Source organism: Macrotis lagotis, chromosome 4 (assembly GCF_037893015.1).
Source record: "Macrotis lagotis isolate mMagLag1 chromosome 4, bilby.v1.9.chrom.fasta, whole genome shotgun sequence".
Classification (NCBI taxonomy): domain Eukaryota; kingdom Metazoa; phylum Chordata; class Mammalia; order Peramelemorphia; family Peramelidae; genus Macrotis; species Macrotis lagotis.
The window spans coordinates 98,448,614-98,474,793 of record NC_133661.1 but is presented as its reverse complement, the minus strand read 5'-3'; the positions used below and the strand labels follow the sequence as shown (position 1 = coordinate 98,474,793).

The following is a 26,180-nucleotide window of genomic DNA, read 5'->3' as shown; positions in this document are numbered from 1 at the left end:
TATACACATATTTACATACAAACATACAAACAAAATATCTAATCTGTAACCTAGTCTTACTACTTCTACCTTCAGTTTCTCTAATCTGTATTTAGCCCACAGCTAATACAGATTTTCATGCCTTCATGAAGCATCACAATATCCTTTTGATTTCTTTCCCTATCTAAAGTCTTTTTCCTATCTAGTATATTCCCTAAAAATATACTACTACTATCAGATTAGGTTGAGTCACCTTTATGGATAGAAAGTGAGTTACTAAATTAAAAGTTGTGTAGAGGTAAAATTCAGGAAGCCCAATTTTTAACCTTTCTGTTAAATAAAAAAAGAAAAAGTTAAATTGATAGTTATGATTTTAAAAATCAAGAGTAACTATATATCAGTAGAACATCAGGATTAAAAAATGACCTGTGCCTATAGAAGTAGTTCTGAGACTGTTATAATTCTGTCCTTTTAGAATTATTTCCAACTTTTCTGCATTAAAAGTGAAGATAAATAGGAATTTTGTAGTCATTTTTTTGTGCAACTGGTTATTATAACAGGTAAATTCTGTGATTTAAGTGGGTTGCCATAAAGAATGCACAGAAACTTAACCTGGTGCTGAAGTCATTTTTAATAGAAATTTTAGAGTTAGTGTATCACATCACATCTGGGAAAATAGATCTTGATCATTACAATATTCCACTTTTAATATTCTCTTTCAATAAGGAAATTATAGATAGATAAAATTTTAAAAATTGGGAATTAAATATAATTGAAAAAATAAATTTTTTAATTATTCAAGTTAAGCATGGATTTTCCTCACTAGCTCATCTTTGTGGAGAGGGATGGAATCATATTGGAGATGCATGCCTTCGAATAAATTCCAGCAAAGAAAACTATGACAATGCTAAACTTTATTGCTACAGCCTGAGTGGAAACCTTGCTTCACTGACAAGCTCAAAAGAAGTAGAATTTGTTCTGGATGAAATACAAAAGTACACGCATCAGGTATTTTATTATCTGGGATATTTTTTTGCATATAAACTGAGTTTTTTCAAATGTTCTTCTAAAATATTTTTTTCCTCACAAATTTTTGTAAGTACATTTGAATTGATTGCAACAGTCTATCATCGAAAGGAAAAAGTTCTGTTTTTGTTGTATGATAAATCTCTATAAATTGCATTTTTTTGCACAGTTAAACTTCTCATTTCCTGTCCTTTGAATATACTATATTGGAATAAAAGTGTTTGACTACTTTCAGAAAACTATTGAGAAAAAAATATTATGAAATTGTGTTGAAGGATGTTAGAACATTTGGTACCAAAGAATGTAGTTCTTTAGAAAGAATATAGATTAATATGTAGAAGAGGTTTGTTTTTAGGGAAAAATCAAACAAACTCTTTGCATATTTCTTTTATAATTATCTCAAGTAAGTAGTGGGAGTAAATAGCAGTAATTCTGTAAAATGAGAGCACCAGGTCTTTATGGCCTCTAGGATCTCTTTCAGTTCTTGATCTATGATCTTATGATAATAATCTGAAAGTTATTTCACTTTTCATATAATCTAGTTTTGGAAAACCTCTGTGTGTGTGTGTGTGTGTGATTAAATTTACCAACTTTTTTTTCTCCTTTAATACAATTAACATTTCATGTGTGCATATTAATGAAGAATACTTAGACATGTATGGTGAAACCTGGTTCAGGAGTTAAAAACTATAGTACTCATAAAGTGGAAAATTTAATTAATAGAAAAGATGCCAGTGATATTAGATAAATTCTTAATTAAAACTCAGGTAAAAATCAAAGACTCTTGAGTACTTAGAGTTGATTCAATCATATTAGCTTTTAAAGATGTGAATTTTCAATTTCCACCCAATCCAATATTTGAGAATTAGCACAATTTTGCATTTCAAACACTTACAAAGTTAATACTGAGAATTTGTTCATCAAATTAGAGTGTGACTTGTCTCTACCTTACACCTTTCTGTGTAGAAATATATATATGTATATATATATATACATATATATATTATATAAGTGGTAAAAAATTTGGTTTTTACTTTTTACTCTCTTTTACTTGTGATAATAATATAACTACAAAATGACTGTATATATTTCTACAGTCATTTTTGTAGTTATAATATATATAATTTATATGTGTGTATATATATAAATAATATATACTAAAGTTACAAATTATTCATTCTACAGAAGTTCTTACTTCTCTTACTTTAAAAGAGATGCCAGTAATTGGAGGTTAATAATATAAAACTTTCAAAGGGAGAGAACCAGGAATTTTTTTAATAATATTTTCCTTTGATTACACTAATATTTTAAAACTCAGATTTACTTGATTGAAATTAATGCTATTCATTTGCTTGTATAAATTGATAAAATATTTAAAATGCACAGTACACCATGCTGTGCACCCTTGGATATACAATGAAATTGGTTTTATAGTGGCTTATGAATTTAGAGGCAAGCTAAAAAGGCAATTATGAATAGTAATTAAAATTTATATAAACATAACAGTTGATTTGTAAAGTCTTTTAGCTATAGTGAGGTTTCTCTGAAGGAAATGGCAATATCATTTTGCCCTTTGCAATTGTAGTTTTAAAATTTTTTGTTATAAAGATACTTTAATGATAGAAAACATTTTTAAATTAAAAAGTAGTAACAAAATAAATTTGTAAAGTTTTTTTATGCTACTGGAAGACAAAGTAATCAAATATGATTTGTTTTCTGTGTTGCAACATCTTTAATTCTCTTTCCTGTTGGATGGAAAGCAAGGTGACATGTCTCTAGTAATATATTTAAATGTGTTATATCCTGTGTCATTGCTGTTCTATAAATTTAAGATAAGGTACATGTGACATAACAAAGGTTGATATAGTTGCATGCTTTCGTGGAATATCTTGGTAAAATTAGTTTATTTATTAGTAATTTTTGATGAATTACTGCCATAATTTTTTCTGTGCTCCAATTAGCTTCCTTTGTAAAATTTTTTCTTTCATTTTTATGTCAGTTCATTTTATTCAGTTCATTAATTTATTCAGTAAAATTTACTCTGAGTATATTGAAAACAGTTACAGAAACTCACAGAGAATTTGTGTGATTTTTTTCTTATCTGTTTCTTGTTTGTAGATTCTAATAGTAATAGATCAGGAAGGAGATTTATTAAGTGACTGTTTTTGGTTCAGATAGTTCATAAATGTATGCAAAAGTCACTGTAGATTAGGCACATTTTTAAATCTAAGATATCCTTGTTGGGTTGAATTCCATTATTAATAATCTTTATAAATGTTATAACTTCTTTCTATATGAAGATGGTTCAGAGTTATCTGTGCATCTGAGTGACTTTTGAATGTTTGGTATGAGTCTATATCAATATTCTTATTATTCATTTAAGCATAAAGTTGGAAAAGATCTCAAAGGTCATTTAGTCCAATGCATACCTTAAATAGGAACCCCATTTTATAAGCAACTCCCCCAAATAACAATCTAACATATTTTTCTTTTTTGATGAAATCAAAAAGAAACTATGTCTTTAAGCAACCTACTCTCTTATTGGACAGTTCTTTTTGATATGAAGTTTTCTTAAATTGATCTACTATTTAACTCTAAGTTACTTACTTTAGTTTTAGCTTTATTGACTGGGGCAAGTAGAATAATCTAACTTGTTTTCTATATGAAAACCCCTAAAATGTTAGACTATGATTTTATCTCTCTTTAAATACATTTGCTAATTCAAACTAAGACTTAGCTTTTTTTTGACTCATAATATACTGCTGACTCATTACATTTATAATCCTCTATATTCCCAAGATTGTTTTTTAACATGAATTGTTTTTTAGCTATTCTATATTTATGAAGATGGTTCTTGTCAAAAAAGCAAAATTTATATTTTTTTCTATTAAATTTAATCCTACTGATTTCATCTTATACCAATTGACATTTCAGACAAGAAAAATGGAACAATTTATCACTGATGATGCTGTAGAAAATAGACACTCAGTAGGTCTGTAGTTTGCTGAAAACATGCTGTGGAGTCATCTGTGCATCTTAATTTTACTGCTATAGATACTTTATTCTATAAACACCATAAAAAAGGAAAAAGGGACATGGCTTTGCAGAAATATTCTTAACTGCCCTGTTTGTAATGCCAAAATGTCTAATATTTGGAAAATGGCTTAAAATTTTGCTATATTAATGTAAATTTTGTTGATAGATTTCAAGGGGACATGAGCTTAATTTTTTTATGAATGTATATCACTGTAAATTGTTTCTTTTGAAACCCTGTGTATTTTGTTTTATGCATTCAAAAGTCTTATTTTGAAAAGTGGTCCATAAGATTTGCTGAATGAGCAGAGATGTGTACAACACAAAAGAGTGAAGAGCTTTTGATGTAAAAAAAAATCATTGAAAAGTGAAAGTATGAAACACTCAAGGAAATAGAAAAAGAATTATGTGAAATAATGAAATGTGAGATTAACAAAACCAGAATTGAATATCCTTTGACTGAAAAGATATGTTTATAACAAAAGAAATGATAATAGAATTTCAAGTGAATTTGAAATGTCACTTAGCAAGTATAGTCTTGTTAGTTTTATGTAAATTCATTATACTTCATTAAACACTAAAGTTTATGAAAGATTCTCATCCTTTACATCTTTATGTGATCATTTTTATTGATTGTTATTATATTTATAATGATTAAAATCATCACCACTCTCATTATTGCCCTCATCTTAACTAGAAAATTCCTTTTTGTTGCCCTAGATCTCAATTGCTTCTAAGCTTTGACCTTCTTTAACTTAGTTGAGTAAACTTGTGCTACTTTTTAACATTCATCTTCAGGTACCTGATTTTCCTCCATTTTTATAAAGTTTTCTTTCCTTCAGAGTTTCTTTGAAATAAAATTTTCATTTGTTTCTTTAATATTTAAATTTTCTATTTCTTTTTCATTGAAATGATGTGATTTTTATCAGACTTTAATTCTTTAGAACCTCTATACCAATTGATCCTGCTTTTCTTTAAGAATCTTCTGAAACATAAAATTCTCTACAAATTAAGTTTAGAATTTATCAGTTGCTCTATTTTGAAAAGAACTAATTCCGCAGTTTATGACAGATAGTGGAAGCCCCCTGTCCTGTGTTCAGTTTCTGTGGTAGTTTTGTGCTCTGAAATATAATATCTAGTTCCTTCTTTTGTTTAGGTGGTGTTTACTATATTTTGAATCTGTTTGTTTCATCACCCATATTTCCATTGTTAATTCTTCCTTAAGTTTATAAATGTTAATATAGGAATATATTTTCTTAGCATTTAATGACTTTTGCCATATTTGATCTATGATTTTACATCTTTGAACCTAATTTCTAAATCTGTAAGAGAATGGTAGCATTTGTGCTATATACCTCACAGGATTGTAGGTAAGAAAATGTTTTGTAAAAATTTAAATTTTTATTCATTATAGATATTTGAGCTATTGTTCTCTAGGAAAAGAGTGTCATGGAAATAGTTTTCTGACTCCTGTTTGAAGGATGAAATGGAATAAAGAGATACATAGTGGGAATATCTGTGAGAAGATCTACCTCTTGATAGATGATGATTAAAACTGGAATAGTGACCTTGGGAAGGAAAAAGAGATTGTAGGCATGTAAAACAAAAAAAAATAACATATACTGAAATTTTAACTGAGTGATAGACATTCAGAGAATTGAGAGACCAGGATAAGCTAGGCTTACCATGGGAAAAATCATGGATGAATATGAGACTGTAGAAGAAGGCTAGTTATCCAAAAATAGTTTGGATAGCCTCAAGAGAGAGTGGGTTTTTCTCTTTTTGTCAGTTAGCATTTATTGGTGGAAATACTATATGCTAAGCCAAGTTTTAGGAAGATGACATTTCCAGTCCTTCAAAAGCAAACGTTCTAACTGGTAAAGGCAGGGAATGAAAGAAAATGAAAGCACCTTCCATTATTAAGCACCTTCTGTGTACCACTATACAATATCTCATTTGATTATCACAATTCTATGGAATAGATATTATTATTATATCTACTTTAAGTCTTAAGAAACAGAGGCAGAGAGAATTAACTTATACAGAGCACATAGATACGAAATATCTGAGTCTGGATTTGAACTCAGGTCTTTCTAACTTAATCCTAGCACTCACTCCCCCATGTCAGTATGTAAATTGACAACAGGAAATACTAGATACGTATAAGATAAATGCAAAGTAGATGGAAGATATTTTTAGACAAGAGAGCAGTTGCAGATGAGAGGATGCTTGATCATAAAGCCCATGAACTTCATTTCCTAGGAGAGGTCCTCAAGGCTTCATTCAGAAATTGTTCACTCTTATTGTCCTGGCACTTTAGATGGGCAGGGTTAGTTTCCTCATCATAAGAGATTTGAAGTGGAAATTGGATAAGGTGTATTATATATGGGGAAGATTGCTAGAAAAAAATCACATTATGCATGACAAGTGACAGTTGACACATAAATGAGTCAGAAAAACTAGGAAAGAGGTGAACTAAAAAGAAATTATACCTGCTTATGGCATTTTGATATTGGGGAAAGTAATATGTCCTAAACCCTTTATAGAATGCATTAGAATGCATATATACATGTTCATATACATATACACACACATATATGTCTTGTGGAATATCTCAGACTGCAGTGAGATTAATGTGATATTTCTATAGGTTGATTAACAAAAAATGTAGAGAAAATTCATGTTTAATTTGGCAAGTGTAGTTATTTATCCTAATCATTGAAAGATTGACCAGAATGACCATGTTCTTTACACTGAATTTTTTAACGCTATTGTCTTTATGCTAATATACAATTATTCTAATGAAATGCTTTGTGTTTCTCTTTTTATGGTTATGCAGAAAGTTTCTCCTTGGGTAGGTTTGCGCAAAATCAACATATCCTATTGGGGATGGGAAGACATGTCTCCTTTCACAAATACAACCCTACAGTGGCTTCCTGGTGAACCAAATGACTCTGGATTCTGTGCCTATCTAGAGAGAGCTGAGATAGCAGGTCTAAAAGCTAACCCTTGCACATCTGTGGCAGATGGCCTTGTCTGTGAAAAGCCTGTTGGTAAGCAGTCCACTAAGTTAATATTTTTTGAAAAATGTTGTTTCCAAGGTCATTACATATTTTTGAATGTATAATTTGTAAGGGACACCTTTTATGTCATTAATCATTTGACACTGACAAAAGTAAATATTTTTCTTTTCTATAATTTTTGTCTTAGTGTTATTAGTCTTAGATGAGGTAAACTTAGTATATTATCTTTTAATTTGAAAACATCTTTTTAAATGAATGAGATTGACTGAATATTATTGATTTAGCTGAATGTTATAGTTACCAGCTGTCCATAAAGGACCATTCTGTCAATGAACTTGTCATCATCTTACGGAACTATTACTTTGCCATATATCATCTTTTCCTTATTTTTAAGTTTAGTTGAAATCACAGTTCTTCCCTGATTTCTTCACCAAAGCCTAGAGTAGACCTTAGACTCAATGACAGGTCTGCCTACTCTAAACAATCTTTCATACTCAATTATCTATCTTTTGTCTTAGAACAAGTCTTTCTAAAATTTTCAAAGGCTTATTTTTAGGTTTTTTTTCCAGTGATGAATTTTTTAGCCAAAGTCTCTAATGAATTATATCTTAATAGGGTATAAATGGTTTTAAACCCAAATTTGTTTGAATACTTCAGCCAGTGAAAACACAGATAATGAAATATTGTTTGATTAAAGAATTTAAAGTATGAGTAAATAAAATTATTTATACTGTAATAGGATGATTTTATAGTATACAGAACATTTAGTTTCATTTTAATTCAATATAGGTGGAAAATATTAGGAACAGGAAAAAACTTGACTTTAATGCATGCTAGTGAATTAAAATTATTTTAAATGATTTCTTTGTATGTTAGTTTTATAATCAAAAAGAAACAACATATTTTGTATAATTTTTTGAAGTTTCAATTAAAATGAAAATGTAGAATTTTATTTTAATTAAAATTTGGAAATTCAAATCATGCTTTCCTTGTAATATTTTATTGTATTCATATCTGCTAATATATATAAATATATATATATATATATATATTTATGACCATGGAGTTCATAATATTTAAGGAAAATTCAGGGCTGTAAATAATTATTATTGTCCAAGCACTATTTACCTTATATACCATGGAATTATAGACCATTGATTTGTGACCAAATATGGGAATTAAAATCATATTTTATGAAAAATGTATATGAAGAATTAGATCTTCATAAAATTTAAAAAATTCATTATTAATATATTCCAGTGAATTTTGAATTTCCTCTTTCTTTTGTTTTGTTTTCTTTTTTTTTTTTAGTTTTTTTTTGCAAGGCAATGGGGTTAAGTGGCTTGCCCAGGGCCACACGGCTAGGTAATTATTGTCTGAGCCCAGATTTGAACTCAGGTACTCCTGACTCCAGGGCCAGTGCTCTATCCACTATGCCACCTAGCCACACCCCTGTTTATTTTCAGTTGCCTTTTAATATGATTTTGAATTTCACCACAAATGAAGTACAGTCATTTTTTAAAAAAAGAAATATGAGCTTTTTATGCTAGAAGTTTAACTGAAATATTTAGAAAAAGAACTAAAATCAAAAGGAGAATGAGAACAAAGTATGTATTTGTATTTATTTGTGTGTTCTACAGAGTGGGTACTTAATCATTGCTGCCGTTGTTATTTTATTTCAGTTAGTCCAAACCAAAATGCAAGACCTTGTAAAAAGCCATGTTCCTTAAGGACAACATGTTCTAACTGCACGAGCAATGGTATGGAATGTATGTGGTGCAGCAGCACAAAACGATGTGTTGACTCAAATGCCTATATAATCTCCTTTCCATATGGTCAATGCCTGGAATGGCAAACTGCCACTTGTTCCCGTAAGTACTACAGCAGCCTGAATATTTTCTAATAATTATAAATGACATTAATGTTTTTCCCTTGCAGGAAAGTTAAAAAAAAGAATAAAAAGACAAATTTCAATTCTTATATTATGTCCTATTAATGTCTACTACCTAATTGTGTGCTTCATCTTTCAATTTAGAAACAATTATATTATGATTAGTTTTTGTGGAATATTTAGAACCAAGTTAATACTGACATATTTATATAGCACTTTAAAATTTTAAGAGTTCTTCTAGAAAACAGCCTCATAAGATAGATTTGGCAATCATTATTATCCTCATTTTTCAGATAAGGATATTAAGGAATAAGTAAATTAAAGTGTTAGAATCCTCTCTCCACTTTATTTGGATCTGTGTGTTTAATCATTTTTAAAGAAATTTTAAATAAATAAAGACTCAGTTATTTTTTGAAAATATTTTCTACTTAATATGAGTCAATAATCCACAAGTATTTGTTAAACATCAAGTAAGGGCTAAGAACTGTGCTATTCACTTAGATTACAAAGGCAAGAAAGAAAAAAAAACAAATAAAGAAGGATGGAAGGAAGGGAAGAAGGGAATTGACTCTATCCTCAAGGAGCTTGCACTCTTTTGTGGAATATATATATATATATATATATATATATATATATATATATATTGGGAGGGGTCATTAACATTGGGAAGTATTAGGAAAAGTCTTGTGTAGAAAATGATACTTGAACTTCATCTCAGAGGAAAATAGGGATAGTAGAGGAAAGGAAGGAGTGAATTTCTTCTATGGGAATTTTCTTGAAAATTATGGGGACAGGAGTTAGGATATTGTTTTTGTGGGACAGTAAGAAGGCTTATTTGGATGGAATGTAGAGTGTTTAAAGAGTAGTAAAACCTGGAAAGACAGGATGAAATTATATCTGAAGAGTTTAATCAATCAATCAGAAGCCATTTATTAAACAGTTACTCTCTACTAGTAATTGTTTTAAACTCTTTAGATATAAAGAAAGGCAAAAACATACCTTCCTTTGAAGGCAGTTGAATCCTTATGGAGAGAGAGAGAAAAGGAAATCATTAGGCATATATATATCTATACATGTATAATATACAATTATCCCTTCCACATTGCCATTTCACTCCCTCAGAGTTTTTATATATTATGGATTGACATAAGAAATTAAATAGGAATTTTTGAGATAATACAGAAAAAGTTTAGAAACTCAGAAATGTACAACTATTATGTATAGTATTATATAGTATAGAATAAATATATTTTGACTTTTTATATCATAATAATTCAGACTTCTCTGGTATGAAGGGAAGGTCAAAAATTTTATGTGGATTTTCTTGATTTGGGGAGTGCTGTGCCCTTCCCTAACCCCCACAATGCATAAGGGAGACAGGTTTTATATGAGACTTGAAGGAAAGCAGAGAGACTACAGTGTAGAAGTAAGAAGGGAAAAATCTGACCCAAGGTACAGATAAGGGATATAAAGGATCAATTATAAGGAAGAGCAAATAGACTAGTGGTTCATTTCATTGCTGAACAAAATTTATCCTTGATCCTGGAGGCTATAAGGAGCCATTAGAACTTCTTGAGCAGGGTAATGATATAGACAGACTTGCTTTAGGAGTAGCACTTTGTCGGTTTTCTAGTGATTGAAAGGGGAGGAGAAAGCTTGGAGACAGGAGACTCTTATAGTGGTCTGGCAAAAAATGATGAGGGTCTGAATTAGGAGAATTACCATGTGAATTGAAAGAAATGAACTAAATTATGTCATTTTATGAAGGTAAAAGCAATAAGACTTCATAACTAATTGATTATATTAAAAATTGAGGATGACTGAGATTTTGTATGTGTGTGACTAGACAGAAGGTAGTATCGTTTTGTCCCCCCTTCTTTTGAAATAGGAAGAAGGGTAGGGTTTAAGGTAGAAGATAATGAGTTCTGTTTTGGACATAGTGATTTTGAGATGCCTTCTATTTTTGAATTGCAAATATATTGTTGTGAATGTGTGATAAAGATAATGAAATCAATCTTTTAGTGGTAGAACAAATGATGAACAGGTAGTGAGAGAATCAGTCAGATGTTGGTGAAATAATATTTTCATAAATACTGAATTGAATTTGGTTGTGCTTTTGCAAAGTTATTCAGCAATTATTTTTATAAAAGGAGAAGATATTAGAAATGTTTTCTCATTGTACATTTTCGCCTTCTTTGTTTAACTTTTATGAGAAATGACAACTTCTAATGCAGTTATTTTATTTCAAAATGAAATACTTCTTGGGAAAAGTTCCAACTTTAAGTGAATAGTGTAAATGTTTTCATCATGAGGATCAAACTATGAGATTTATTTCAATTTTGGCCGTAAATATTTTTTACTGATACAAAGAACTCTGCTACCATTGGGAATATAAGTACAAATCAAAACAATTCCTAACTTTGATTAATTTATATATTATCGAGTAATGCAGCATGCTCACAGATACTTAAATACATGGTTCTTTGAGGTAGGGTTACTGATAATTAAATGCAAGGGTGAGAAGGAGAATTAAGGAATTATGCCTCATGTTCATATAATGTTCTAAGGTGTGTAAAGTATTTTCCTTACAACTCAATGAAGTATAGGTAGTGAAAATGTTGTTCTCTTAGGTTAATAAGTGAGGAAAGTGAAGTTCTGAGAAGATAAGTAATTTGTTCATGTTCACAAAGTTAATATGTGCAATATACCTCAGAGTAGACTCATCCTCAGAGGGCCAAGACATCAAGTATAGAGATGCAGGAGACTGGAGAATGTCAAAAGGGAAAAAATATCATTTCATTGCAATGTCATCAGTAAAAGTGTGCTTAATTTTCTACTTTTATGCATTTGTTGCATTTTAATACCCTAATGCATAGTCAATTTTTGTAAATGTACCATGCTTTCTGAAAAATAATTCTACTTTATTCTATTCTAATCTTATGTTTGTCAGAGATCTATCATGTATAAGTTTTCAAAAGTTCTTTTAGCTATCTTGCTATCTTCTTTTTTGCTAGGAACCATTTTTTGTTTATTTTTTAATTTTCCTATTTCTGAAATGGGTTCACTGAAATCCTCAACACTTCTAATTTTAATTTTTATTTCTCCCTTTGGCTCATTTTGGACAGCTAGTGGGGGCAGTGGTTAGAGTAGTGGACTTGGAGTTTGGAAGACTTGAGTTCAAATCCAGCCTCTTGTGTGGCCCTGAGCAAGTCACTTAACCCTATTTTCTGTTTCTTTCTCTTTTGTATAAGGAGCTGGAGAAGGAAATGGCAAACTAGTGAATATATGTTGAATATATCAATTCATTTATGAGATAGCTTTCAACATATAAGATTTTCTCTGCTTACCTCTTTTAATCGTCTGTTTATTGTTGCTTCATCTAGCATGATTTATGATCTTTTTTGAGTTCAAATGGAACACTATATTTTGCTGTCCCTTATTAACTCTATGAAACTTTGTATTTCTTTTTTATGTGAAAATTTTTACATTTTAATTTTTCAAATTACATCTCAAAGAACTTTAAACTTTAATTTTTCAAAATCTTGAGTTTCAAATTCTTTCCTTCTTTTCTTCCCCTCCCTCCTTCCTGAGAAAGCAAATAATTAGCTATAGATTATACATATGCAGTCATGCAAAATGTTTCTATATTACCATGTTGAAAGAGAAAACAAAGATTCCCCCCCCAAAATAAAATTAAATTATTTTGCTTTGGTCTGCAGTCAGATTCCATCAGTTCTTTTTCTCAAGGTGGATAGTGTTTTTCATGTTAAGTATGTTAGAATTGCCTTGGATTATCATTTTATTGAGAATATCTAAGTCATTCACAGTTGATATTATACAATTTTGCTGTTACTGGGTACAATATTTTCCTGGTTCTGTTCACTTTGAAATCAGTTTATGTAAGTTTTTCCAGACTTTTCTGAAATCAGCCTGCTCATCATTTTATGTAGCATAATAAAATTCTGGTAGAATCATATACCAAACTTGTTCAGCAAATTCCCAATTATTAGATATTCCTTTGATTTCTAATTCTATACCACTACAAAAGGAGATGTTATAAATATTTTTCTACAAATAGAATCCAGAAATTAAAAAAAGAAAAGTCTACAAATAGGTCCTTTCTTTTTTTATTTCTCTTGAGGATACAGATCTACTAGTGGCATTATTGGATTAAAAGGGTATACACAATTTTATAGCCCTTTGGGCATAGTAGCAAATTGTTCTCTAGAATGGTTGAATAAGTTTACGATTCCACTAACAAAGCATTAGTGTTACAATTTTCCCATATCTCCAACATTTATCATTTCATTTTTTGTCAGATATGCCAATCTGATAAGATTTGAGAATTGTTTTATTTTGCATTTTTCTAATAAATAATAATTAAAAATTTTTTTTCATACATTTCATTCTTCTTCTGAAAAATACCTATTCATTTCTCCAATTGCAAATGGCCAAAAAATATGAAAAGGCTATTCTCAGATGAAGAAATTAAAACTATCTAAAGTCATATGGTAAAAATGCTCCAAATCATTATTGACTAGTGAAATGTAAATAAGAACTCTGAGGTTCCATCTCACACCTATGTGATTGACCAATATGACTAAAAAGGAAAAAATAATCAATGTTGGAGGGAATATAGAAAAATGGAATCCTAATGCATTGTTGGTAGAGTTGTAAACTGATATACCCTTTCTGGATTATGCCCAAAGGACAATAAAATTGCATATCCTTTGATCAAGCAATACCACTACTAGGTCCATATTCTTAAGAGATCATATAAAAGGTAAAAAAGCCACATGTATAAAAATATTCATGGCAGCACTTTTCATAGTGACAAAGAATTGGAAATTGAGGGAATGCTTATCAATTGGGGAATGGCTGAGCAATTTTCAAAGTCCCTGGCTTATAGCTTGTCTATGGTATTTTAGGTGCTAGTGATTGTTCCCTACATTAGGGCTGCCCAATTCAGTTCCACCTTTTGCTCCAGTATTCCTGGAGCTTAAACTTTGTCTTTGGAGTTAGGGTTGGGACCTTCAGTACTGGGCTTTTGCATCACTGGCTTAGAGCCTGAATCTTTCCAACTCTCCCACCTACATTGGGCTATACTCCCCTTTTAACCACATGAGACAGACCTTCATTGAAGTTCCTCCATGATATCTTGTATTGAGAACCTGTTTGATTACTTTTTTTGTTGGATTTTGTGCTTTAGGGTCTGTTTAGAAACTTCATTTACAGTTGTTTTGGCATGGTGTGTGATCTTTGTGTTATACTGTAGTAATCTCCTTGCTGGCAACTTTTAAAATTTGAATCAATATTCATTTGGGAAATTGGTCTATTGTTTTCTTTCTCTGATTTTGCTCTAATTGATCAAAATCATATTTCCTTCATAAAAGCTATATCTATTTTTCCAAATAATTTGTATACTATTGGAAATAACTGTTCTTAAACATTTGCTATATTCACTTGTGAATCCATCTGGTCTTGGTTTTCTTAGGGAATTTATTTTATTTTATTACATCAATCAATTAATTAATTAGTTAGTTAGTTAGTTTATTTATTTATTTTTGCTTAAAGATTTTCTTTATTTTGAGTTTTACAATTTTTCCCCTAATCTTAATTCCCTCTTCCACCCCGCCACAGAAGGCAATTTGCCAGTCTTTACACTGTGGGGAATGTATTTTAACTCGTTCAATTTCTTTTTTCTTTTTTTAATTTCTTTTTCTAAGACAAGATTATTTAAATATGTTACTAGCTCCTAACTGTATTTTTTTCATTTTTTTTCCAATTTTATTATTCTTTCCTTTGATTTTCAGGATTTGCAATTTGGTATTTAATTGGAAATGAATTTGATTTTTTTTCCTGGATTTTTTTTTAAGTTCCATGTCCACTTCACTAATCTGTTTCTTAGCAATGATCAATTTTCCCCTAAATACTACTTTGGCTACATCCTATACATTTTGCTATCATTTTTTTAATGCAGTTATTGATGGTTTATATGATTTTTTCTTTAACTTATTCACTCTTTAGCATTAGATTATATAGTTTTCAATTAGTTTTTAACTTATGTTACCATAATCCCTTATTAAACATAACTATTATTACATTTTGGGCTTAGAGGAATCCATTTAATATATCTGGTCTACACTTATTCCTTAGGGGGGTCGGGTAGGGATGTTGTACCCCCCATGATCTGGAAAAGCTGTAAAAAATTTTTGACCCACTTTTTGTACCAGAGAATAAATCTGACTTATTATGACATTGAAAGATAAATTATATTGTAATTATATAATACTATACATATATTTTATATATTCATTATTTATTATTATACATATTATTTTATGTATGCATTCTGAGTTTTTGACTTTTTTTGTATATCATCTGTTGGCCTTTGTGTGATATCTATAGCTTCTGCAAAACCTTCCCAAAATTCCCTTTTAATTTTTAGCATAAAATGCCAAATTATGATAGGGAAAGTTATGATGTGGAAGGGATAACTGTATTCAATTTCTTTGAGGTTTTTATGTTTTAATGCATAGTCAATTCATCTGAAGATGTTATGGAATGATAATAATGAAACAACATATAAAAATCTTAGGGAAAATTTATATTTCTAAATGCTTACATAATAAAATATACAAAGAGCAGACTAATGAATTGGGTATGCAATTTAAAAAACTAGATAAAGAACAAATTAAAATTCAATATTGTATTGGAAATTCTAACAATAACAATCAGAAAAGAGAAATAGAAGGAGCCAGGACAGGGACAATCTGATGATGTACTTAGAAATTCCCAAAGATTCAACTAAAAGTTACTTGGAAAAATTAGTAATTTAGCAAAGTAGTAAAAGTAAATCTACATAAATCATTAGTATTCTTTTTATGTTATAAACAAAAATCTACAAGAAATAATAGTAAAAATATCCCATTCAAAATAACTTTTGTCCAAAATAATATATCTGAGACCATACCTACTCAAACTTAACTCAAAAAGTATAAAAATACAATTAGAAAAAACTAGATTTATCTGATTGAAGAAATATTAATTGTTCATGGATAGGTAGGACCATTATAATAAAAAATTACAATTCTAACCAACTAATCTATACATTTAGTGTCATCACCCTTAAATTACTATCTGAATTAGGAAGAATAATAACAAAATTCATTTGGAAAAGCAAAAAGATAAGAATATCAGCAGACATTCCATCAGTGCAATAGTCAGACACAATTTGGGGTTATCTGTGATAGAGAATACCATCTGTTCCCAGAGAAAGAATTGTGGAGTTTGAACAAAGACCAAAGACTATTACCTTTAACTTAAAAAAACTTATCTTATTATGTAATTTTGCTATCTCTTATACATTATGTTTCTTCCTTAAGGATATGATTTCTCTCTCATAACATTCAACTTGGATCAATATATACCATGGAAACAATGTAAAGACTAACAGACTGCCTTCTGTGGGGGGTGGGGGAAGGGAAGCAAGAGTAGGAGAAAAATTGTAAAACTCAAAATAAATAAAATCTTTTATTTTTAAAAAAAGAATATCAGCAGAAATAATGGGAAAATAATGTGACAGAATGAGATTGTCAGTACCATATTTTAAATTGTATTATGAAGCAGTAATTATCAAAGCAATTTGGTATTAGCTAAGATTGGTTTTTTTTCTTCTTTTTCAAAGAAGACCAAAATAACATCACTATATTGGAATGTTCTACCAGGGGTTGGGCCCTGTGAAACTTGGGATGGGTCCTCTAGGGTTATGTATGTCATGTTTCCTTTCAGTTGTCTCAATTCTGCCTTCCTCTAGAGTGGAGCACTCATACTGATGAGGGCAAACCATACTGGGTAGTCCTGTTCCAGTACCTCCCATGCTGTACAATCATTTCTAAAGTTCTTCAATGAGACCTTCAGAATGTCTTGGTTTTGCTTCTTCTGACCCCCTTGTGAGTGCTTGCCTTGTGTGCATTCTCCATCAAATTGTTTTTGGTTTTTTTTGGCAAGCATACTTCTGACATTCTGACAATGTGTCTAGCCTATCATAGTTGCCCTCTCTATAGTAATGTTGGAATGCTATGTAGTTTAGCTTGAGAAAAGAACTCAGTGTCTCGTATCTTCTCCTGCCAGGTGATCTTCAGTCTTCCTAAGACAACTTAAGTGGAAGCGATTCAGTTTCCTGACATGGCATATCCAGATTTCATAGGCATATAACAATGAGGTCAGCACAATGGCTCTGTAGACTTTCCATTTGTTAATCAGTCTAATATGTCTTCTCTCCCGCACTTTCTTTTTGGGGCCTCCCAAATACTGAGCTAGCCCTGGTAATGTGTGTGTCAACCTCATCGACACTGTGTATCTCCTTGGAAAGGACACTTTCAAGGTAAGTGAACTTGTCCACAGTTATAAACTTCTCCATTTGCTGTAATCAATGATTCCACTTATGGATAATGCTGACTGATGGAACACCTGGGTTTACTTGGTGTTAATTGTTAGACCAAAATTAGCACAAGTAGCAGAGAATTGGACCATATTGATACATGAATCTCAGCTTCAGAGGCTGCATTGAGTACACAATCATCTATAAACAGAAGATCATGCACCAACACTCCCTCCATTTTCATCTTGGCTTGTAGCCTTCTCAAGTTGAAGAATTTGATATGAGTGTGGTAGCTGATCTTGAGGCCGTGTTCTTCCCCTATGAAGGCATTTGATAACATGGCTCAAAACAGCATGCTAAAAGGTATGGGAGTAAGGACACATCCTTCTTTCACTCCATTTGTGCCTGGAAAATTTTGAGAACATCGTCCACCATCCAGAACCTGGGCATGCATGCTGTCATGGAATTGGCATACAATTCTTATGAGCTTCTCCAAGACAACCAAATTTTGGCATAATTTTCAATAAGCCCTCACAACTAATGGTTTCAAAGGCCTTGGTAAGATCTACTAATGTTGGACCTCTGTTATGTTCCTGGCATTTTTCATGGTGTTGGGTAGCAAACACCATATCGACTGTTCCTCAGTTCTTTCTAAAGCCATTCTGATTATTGGGAAGTTGATCATTTTCCAGGTGAAGGATCAGCCTATTGAGAACGACTCTGGCAACAATCTTGCCAGCAATAACTAAAAGTGAAAAACCCCTGTGATTATCACAGGACAATCCATTCCCAATACCTATATAGAGATGGATGATGGAGGCATCCTTGAATTGTTGAGGGAATAAACTTTTCATGCCATTTAACCTGGAAAATTTCAGTCAATTTTTGAATGAACAATGGACTCCCACCATATAGATCTAAACTGGAATAGAATCAGCACAAGGTGCTTTGCCACTTGGAAGGAGCCTAATGGCATTCCAAACCTCTTATTCAGTTGGAACTTCAGTTAGGGACTGATTGACTTCATCTTGAGGTAAACAGTCAATGGCTTCTGCATTGATTGATGATGATCTGTTAAGAACACTATGGAAGTGTTCAGCTCATCTCCCTGGGATCATGTCCCTATCGTTAATCAAAGTGGATCTATCAACACTGAGCAGTTGAAATGCACCATATGTCTTTGACTCATAAATATCTTCAGGGCACCATAAAAGCATTTTGGTTTGTTACTGTCTGCATAAAATTGAATTTTATCTACCTTATTACTGAGTCAAGAGTCCTTCATTTCTCTAAACTTCACTTTTACTTTACTTTTGATGGAATTAAATGATGCCTTCTTGGAAATGTATGAACTATCCTTCTGGTTAAGAAATAGATCAGTGGATCTATAAACAGAACAATTTACAAAAGCAAATAAGCAAAATAACCTTGCATTTGACAAGTAAAAAAGACAAGATTTTGAAATAACATAATTTTTGATAAAAATTGTTTGGAAAACTGGAAAACAATATAGCAAAAATTGGGTATGGACCAGTATCCTACATTCTTTAAAATGGATATGTGACCCATATATAGAGATTTTACAATAAAATTAAAAGAACATGGAACATATTATTTATCAAACTTACACGTAGATGAATAATTTATGAATAAATAACAGATAGAGAGAAAAGTTAGTTGTTAAATGGATAATTTTGATCACATTAACTTAAAAAGATTTTGTACAAATAAAACCAATATAACCAAGATCAGAAGAAAAGTGGAAAATGGGGGGGGATTTTCAAATACTGTTTATCAGATAAAGTAATCATATCTAAAATATGTCAAGAACTTTATCCAATCTGTAGAAATATGATTCATTCCCCAGTTGATAAATGATCAAGTAATAGGACTAGGAAGATTTTCAATGAAGAAATCAAAATTAATTATATATATATATATATATATATATATATATATACACATTAAAAATTCTTCAAATCATTATTGCTTACTGCAAATTAAAACAGCATTGATTTTATACCTACCAGATTGACTAAAATGATAGAAGGGTAAATTGACAAATGTTGGAGAACATATTAAAAAAATTGGAACACTAACTTACGTTGGTGGAATTGTGAAATGATTCAGTTATTTTGGAGAGCAGAGTAGTTATATCCAAAATTATTAAACTGCTCATACCCTTTGACCCAGCTTCTATTTTAGGGTGAGTTCAGCCCCTTCACATTCACAGTTGTGATTACTAACAGTGTATTTCCATACCTCCAGTGTATTTTTTCTCTCTCCTTTCACCCTGTCCCTTCTCAAGTCTTTTTCTTCTATTCACTACCTTCTCCCAATCAGCCCTCTTTTCTTTGAACTCCCACTTATGTTATGTTCTTTCACTTTTACATCCAAATTAGACAAGAGAGGTTTCTATATCTGAGTGGGTTTTTTGCTTCTTTGAAACAGTTCTGATGAGAGTAACTTTCTTCTTTTTTTTATAGGTTTTTTTTGCAAGGCAAATAGGGTTAAGTGGCTTGCCCAAGGCCATACAGCTAGATAATTATTAACTGTCCAAGGCTGGATTTGAACTCAGGTACTCCTAACTCCAGGGCCGGTGCTCTATCCACTGCACCACCTAGCTGCCCCAAGAGTAACTTTCAAGCATGTTTTGCCATCCCATCATCTTTTGGTCCACTGTTAAAAGCTCATTTATGCCTCTTTTATGTGATACAATTTAACCTATTCTAGCTCTCCTTCCCTCCTCTTTCTAGTGCATTGCTCTCACCATTAATTTATTTTAAAAATCATCCCAATAGAGTCAACTCACTCCCATGCCTTCTCTCAATGTATGCCCCTAAATTTCTTAATAATGAGTTCTTAGAAATTACAAGTATTATCTTTCTATGTAGAAATGTAGACAATTTAGCTTTACACTCTTTTAGATTTGCCTCTTTATGCTTCCCTTGAGTCTTTTGTTGATAGTCAAAGATTCTGTTTAGCTCTGGTCCTCTCATTAGAAATGCTTGAAACTCCTGTATTTCATTCAATGTCCCTTTTCTCTTATGAAGGGTTAGAATCAGTTTTGTTTGCTAGGTTATTCTTGGTTATTATTCTAGTTCCTTTGCCTTCCAGACTATCATATCTGAAGCCCTCCTCTTCTTTAACATGGAAACTGCTATATTATGGCTCCATGGTATTCAATTTTTTTTCTTTCCTGATGCTTGCAATATTTTCTCCTTACCTTGGCAGTTCTGGAAATTGGCTGTAAATTTCTTGCAACTTGTACTCTTGGGACCTCTTTCAGGTGGGGAATTTGTAAAGCTTGGGACCTCTTTCAGGAGGGGAATTTGGGAAAGCTTGGGCAAGTCCCTGCCTTTAGTGCATCAACTTGACTCTGCCCTGAAATAGCTTTAGAAAGGAAAACTTTCAGGTGTTGATCACTAAATTCTTACAATTTCTATTTTACACTTTGGTTCTAGGATAGCAAGCCAGTTTTCTTTGATAATTTCTTGAATGATGTGATCTTGAAAGATCTTTTTGTTCATGGCTTTCATGTAATTCAATAATTTTTTAAGGGTTTTGCAAGGCAATGGGGTTAAGTGATTTTCCCAAGGTAACACAGCTAGGCAATCAATGAATGTCTGAGGCTGGATTTGAACTCAGGTCCTCCTGACTACAGGGCTAGTGCTTTATACATTGCACCACATAGCTGCCCCATATCCAATAATTCTTAAATTATCCCTCCTTGATCTATTTTCTTGGTCAGTTGGAGGAATTTTATATTTTCTTATATATTTTCTATTATTTTGTTTTGTTTCATTGTTTCTTTGTCCAATTCTTTCTACTTGTCCGTCTAATTTTTAAGCACTTATTTTCTTCAGTGAACATTTGTACCTCTGTTTCCATTTGGCATGTTCAATTTTAAAGAAATTCTGTTTAGTGGATTTTTGTGCCTCTTTTCTTAATCTACCAATTCTTTTTTCATGATTTTCTTGCATCTTGCTTGTTCCCCCCCCCCCCCCCCAGTTTTACCTCTTTGTTTTATGTTTTAAAAATCCCTTTTATGGTCTTCCAGAAATTCCTTTTGAGCATGTAACCAATTCAAATTTGAGCCTTGCGAATAGTTGTTTTGATTTCATTTTCTTTTGGGTTTTGATCTTCCCTTTCACCGTAGTGACATGTTCTTTTGATATTGTTTGCTCATTTTTCCAGTCTATTTCTTGACTTTTAACTTTAAATAAGAGTTGAGCTCTATTCCTATTATAGAGGAATACTATTCCTAGTCTCCAGTTTTTCAATATTGTAGTTTTCAGAATTACTTCTGGGGATATGTAAGTTTTCAGTTCTTCCATCATGATTTCATCTAAGCAGAGGAATAATCACTGCTCTCTTAGCTTGTGTTCTGGTAGTCACAAGTTCTCTTTTCTGCCCTAGAAGTATAACCAAAGTCCATGGTCTCTTGGGGCTGTACACTCGAGTATGCTTGTGCTCCTCCTTACCTTCAGACTGTGAACAGGAACTGTTTATAAACAATGTAAAAAAGTCTTGCCCACAGTGCCAGAAAAGAGTACCTTAAAATCTCCTTCTGACAAGTCATCCTACTTTCTTACCATGCGTGAGCTGAGAATTTAGGAAGCGACTGTTGCCAGTGAACAGACGCTCAAGGTCTGTTGCTGACTTGCTGGGGACACTGACTGTGCTCGATTGTGTTCCCCCCTCATCCCAGAGAGATTGCTGACCTAAATTGTCTTGAGCTGGAAAATTGTTTTCTTCCATTCTTTTATTGATTCTGCTACTCTCAAATTTGTTTTGAGAAGTTATTTTAAAGTTGTTTGAAGGGATTTTAGGAAAGCTCAGATGAGTCCCAGTCTTTACTTCACCATCTTGGCTCCACCTCTCTGAAATAGATATAAAAAGGAAAGTTTATGTTTCTGGAGTGATTCTTAATAACAATGTATTATTGCCTTCTATTCTGTTATCCTCTTAATAATGCAACAATATTCAGTTGTATTCATGTAACTCATTTTTTTTTTTAGTTTTGCTCCAGCTGATGGTCAAATACTTTAAAATTATTTGGAGGGGAATTTGGGCAAGCTTGGGCAAGTTCCTGCCTTTAGTGCACCAACTTGACTCTGCCCTGAAATAGCTTTAGAAAGGGAAACTTTATGTTTCAGGAATATTGATAACAGCACATTCATTTTGCTATCTTCTTAACAATGCAGCAATATTCAGTTACATTTACATAACACAATTTGTTTAGCTGTTCTCCAATTGATGGTCATCTATATTTCTAGTTCCAGTTCTCCTTCAAATAATGTTGTTTAAATACTTTTGGTATGTATAGCATGCACATTTCTCTCTTTGTCCTCTTAGTAATATATAGTTAGCTGTGGAATCTCTGAGACAAAGAGTTAAATACTCTGTGGAAGACTTCCTACAGGAAGAAAGTAAACAAAGGGTATCTTGATTTTAGCATTTAAAAAATAAAAAAAAATCAAATCCAATTGCAGTTTTAGCTTGTCCATCAGAATTCCTTATAGATTTCACCAGCTCAGTAAAGCAGTAGCTATCTGATCTCCTTTTTCTAAAATATTTGTTTATAAAACTCTCTAGTTTTCATATCTAAGGGTTTTCTAAATAATTCCATAATTGGCTTGTTTGGACATCACTCTATATCAAGTCAGAAAGTTTCCATATCAGCAGCAATCTTACACTTTTTACCCATGCTCCCTGTTGCTGTTAGAAATCTGAGTTTTTCAAGCCATTACCCAATTGACAGATGGTCAAAGGATATGCAGAGGCTGTTTACAGATGAGGAAATCAAAGTGATCCATAGTCATATGGATTGCTCTAAATTATTACAGATCAGAGAAATTGTATATATTATCACTTAACAAAGGTGCGTTCCTGAGTGCAGCAGTTATTTCAGTCTTGTCTTCATATTCCTTCATATTCTAAGTACAATGTCTGCTTAATTACATGCATGTTGAGTCATTTGCTTGATTTCACAGGTAAAGGGAATGATCATACTAATAATATAATTTCATTAAAATATTGAAGGATAGCATCATGCAGTTTAGGAATGAGTAGGCTTTGTTAATGAGATGACATTTTCTATTACTTAGTGTTTGACCTATGCCAAATTATTATAGCACACCTTCTTTTACTATTTTTTTCCAAGTAGCAAGATCCCACATCTCAAGCAAAATCATCTTGTGATAATAGCATATCAAATAATTAGGTAGCTTGACAACCAGGTATAACTGTTAACATCCCAACTTTATAAGAATTTCCTTCCTAGGTGCAAAGGTAGCAAGAACTAGATCTCATAGTTTTATTTGATTGTTTTTGGTTTTTGGTCTGGCCTTGTGATTTTATCCATTTGAAGAATTCTTAATGAATAATCTCCCTCCACCAATGCAGATAAGCAATTCATTTGTAAATCATCTTAGAGAATTGTGGAACATCATCATTGAGAATTTGAATGAGTTGCTCAAGTCTACACAGCTACCTTGTGTCAGAAACAGCATTTTAATGTAGGGCTTCTTGTTACCAAAGATACACCTTTATCCACTCTTTTATGCTGCCTCTCTTCCATTTAAAAAATTTAGATCATATGCACAAAGTCCTGATATCACATTTTAAAAATACAGCATTATTGAAAACTTTGACATAGTGGATTAGATATATGTATGTATGTATGTATGGATGGATATGCATATGCACATCCATACATACATAAAAATTTATCTCTATGTAAATCTCTATTTCCTTAGTAATTGTGTTATAGTAATGGGGGATGATCCTAATGATTTAATGAAAATAAACATGATAGTCATGATAACCAATTTATGCAGAATCAAAAATTAAATATTTAAATCTATATAATTTTGTATTACTTTATTGTAAAATTAGCATCTTAAGGAAGGAGGTAGCATACTCTAAAATGTATACATCACACATGAAAATATAATTCCATTGTCATAAATTAAACATAAAAATTAATATAATAGAGTGTGGCCCAAGTTATTCTTTAATAAATGCTTAATGTTTGCTTCAGAGCAGTATTTGCTCATTAAGAAGACAATGAACATGAATTAATATTTATTGAATCTGAATTTCCCTATACTCTGGCATGACATATGCTCTTAGATTTAACTTCTTTCTCATTCTAACTCTGTAACCCTTTCTGGCATCATAGCAGTTCTTACTGGCTAGGTTGATCTAACAGACAGAACCTCCTTGGATGAATGAATAGAGGATACTTTCCCTTATTTCCAGCCACTGGGGATAATTACTTTTAATTTCTCTAATTCATGACTTCATTGTTCATGATTGGATACCCTTAGAGTAGATTCCCAGAGACTCAACTTATACTTTTACCAGTATTACAAATAAAAAATACATGAAAATTTAGCAAATTCCCATGGATCCCAGGGATCTAAGGCACTAGAGACTAAGTTGACCATAAGACTAGCATAAGACTTCACATGTGATCTTTCTATTTGGTGTGTTTAAATTCCCAAATTAGGTGATACAAGCAAGAAAAATGTGAATTCTTGATCTTGTTTAGGTAGGGTTAGAATCAGAGAAGTGGTGAAGTAGGAAGTCATGAAAAATATATATGTTATAATAGATTTAATTGACACACGCTTCCTTGTACACTTTTGCTTAGTAAATATTGATTGTTTTTATTTAGAATGTCTTCTGATGTAGGAAAAGGTGTTGTTATTGTTGTTATTAAGGTTAAAGAATCAAACAATTGATCATTTAAGGAAGAAAAAAGAACATACATTTTGATATATATGGCAACTCCATTTCTTAGAGGAATAAAAGTAAACATTGAAATGAAAATAATAGGTGTAGTTATTTAAAATTTAAATAAATTCTATTTCAGTTATGAAATAATACATGTATGAAAAGTATAAATCAATTCAAGAAGGGTTTAAATAATTTGATATTTAATATATACCTAAGTTATCATATTAGGTTTGTGTTATTTTTATACTTTGAGGTGAGGGGAAAGTTTGTAGTTTTCCCTTGTTTGGGAAGAGATTAGTGATCAAAACAGCCACTATATCACCTTTGATAATTTTTTAAGGAAGCAATCAAAATAATACACATTTTCAATTATAGAAAGGTAAAACTCACATTTTCTTGTATGAACTATAAAGGAAGTATAGTGGCAATATGATTAGCACAATATTTTGGAGTCAGAGGACTTGGATTAAAATCCTGGCTGTACTATTTCTTAGCTTTCTAACTTTTGGCTAATCATCTGCTCATGCAAGTTTTTTATTGAGCTTCCTGTTCATCATTTCTTATAACAGAATAGCATTTCATCCTTATCACAAATCACAGTTTATTCAACCATTCCCCAACTGATGGGCATTCCCTCAATTTCCAGTTCCTTGCCTCCAGAAAAGAGTTGCTATTAATATCTTTATATAACTTAGGTCCTTTTCCTTCTGTTTTTCATATCTTTTAGAACATAGACCTAGTGGTATCACTATTTGGTCAAGGGGTAGGCACTGTTTTATAATCCTTTGGGCATAATTCTAAATTTCTCTAATGAATTGCTGAACTATTTCACAACTCCTCGAACATGCATCAACATCTCAATATCCTTCTATCCTTTCCAACATTTGTTATTTTCCTTTTTCTGTCCTATAAGTCAAAACAGGTATGAGGTAGTACCTCAGAATTATTCCAACTCACATTTCTCCTATAGTGAGTTAGGACATTTAAAAAAATGATTAAAATAGATAGCACTGATAATCTCATCTGAAAACTGTTCCTATCTCTTGATAACTTATTAATTGAGAAATAATTCTTATTTTTATAAATTTGAGTCATTTCT

General features: G+C 31.5%; 1 protein-coding gene across 2 annotated transcripts in view; it reads left to right on the top strand.

Moving 5' to 3' along the window:
- ATRNL1 (attractin like 1) overlaps positions 1–26,180 on the top strand; it is a 1,271,094-nt gene that overhangs the window by 216,557 nt on the left and 1,028,357 nt on the right. For both annotated transcript variants that reach the window (XM_074233580.1, XM_074233579.1), the window contains exons 15-17: positions 806–987; positions 6,878–7,091; positions 8,744–8,932. In XM_074233580.1, the coding sequence (XP_074089681.1) occupies positions 806–987; positions 6,878–7,091; positions 8,744–8,932 (585 nt within the window). The remainder of the gene's footprint in view (positions 1–805; positions 988–6,877; positions 7,092–8,743; positions 8,933–26,180) is intronic.